This window comes from Crocuta crocuta, unplaced genomic scaffold, assembly GCF_008692635.1.
Source record: "Crocuta crocuta isolate KB4526 unplaced genomic scaffold, BGI_CrCroc_1.0 scaffold978, whole genome shotgun sequence".
Lineage (NCBI taxonomy): Eukaryota > Metazoa > Chordata > Mammalia > Carnivora > Hyaenidae > Crocuta > Crocuta crocuta.
The window spans coordinates 578,401-578,653 of record NW_027530876.1 but is presented as its reverse complement, the minus strand read 5'-3'; the positions used below and the strand labels follow the sequence as shown (position 1 = coordinate 578,653).

Genomic DNA, 253 nt, shown 5'->3' with positions numbered 1-253 from the left:
CCCAACACCCCCCTCCCCCGTGAGCTCGCAGGGCCATGCCTTCCCCTCCCCACGTTGGCAGGTGAAGGAAGTCTCTGAAAGAGAGGCTTCTCTGCTTCATCCAACCCCACTCAAGCTCCCTGGCTCATCCCAGTGGAGGGATTGGTGGGGGGATGGGTAGGGGCCCAGGGGCTGGAACCTTACCAGACGTGTTGGATGCCATGAGCACGGTTGGGCTCGGGCAGCTGTCTGGAGCGCCTGGAGGAGACAGGGG

At 64.0% G+C, this 253-nt stretch overlaps 2 protein-coding genes across 2 annotated transcripts in view; one reads left to right on the top strand and one right to left on the bottom strand.

Annotated features, from left to right (window-relative positions):
* Window positions 1–253, top strand: part of NAA10 (N-alpha-acetyltransferase 10, NatA catalytic subunit) — a 136,594-nt gene that overhangs the window by 26,503 nt on the left and 109,838 nt on the right. The gene's annotated exons all lie outside the window — the stretch shown is intronic.
* The window catches only part of AVPR2 (arginine vasopressin receptor 2), a 2,498-nt gene that overhangs the window by 1,808 nt on the left and 437 nt on the right, over window positions 1–253 (bottom strand). Inside the window, 1 exon segment of the mRNA XM_077769638.1 lies at window positions 184–237. Within this exon segment, the coding sequence (XP_077625764.1) occupies window positions 184–202 (19 nt within the window). The 5' untranslated portion in view covers window positions 203–237.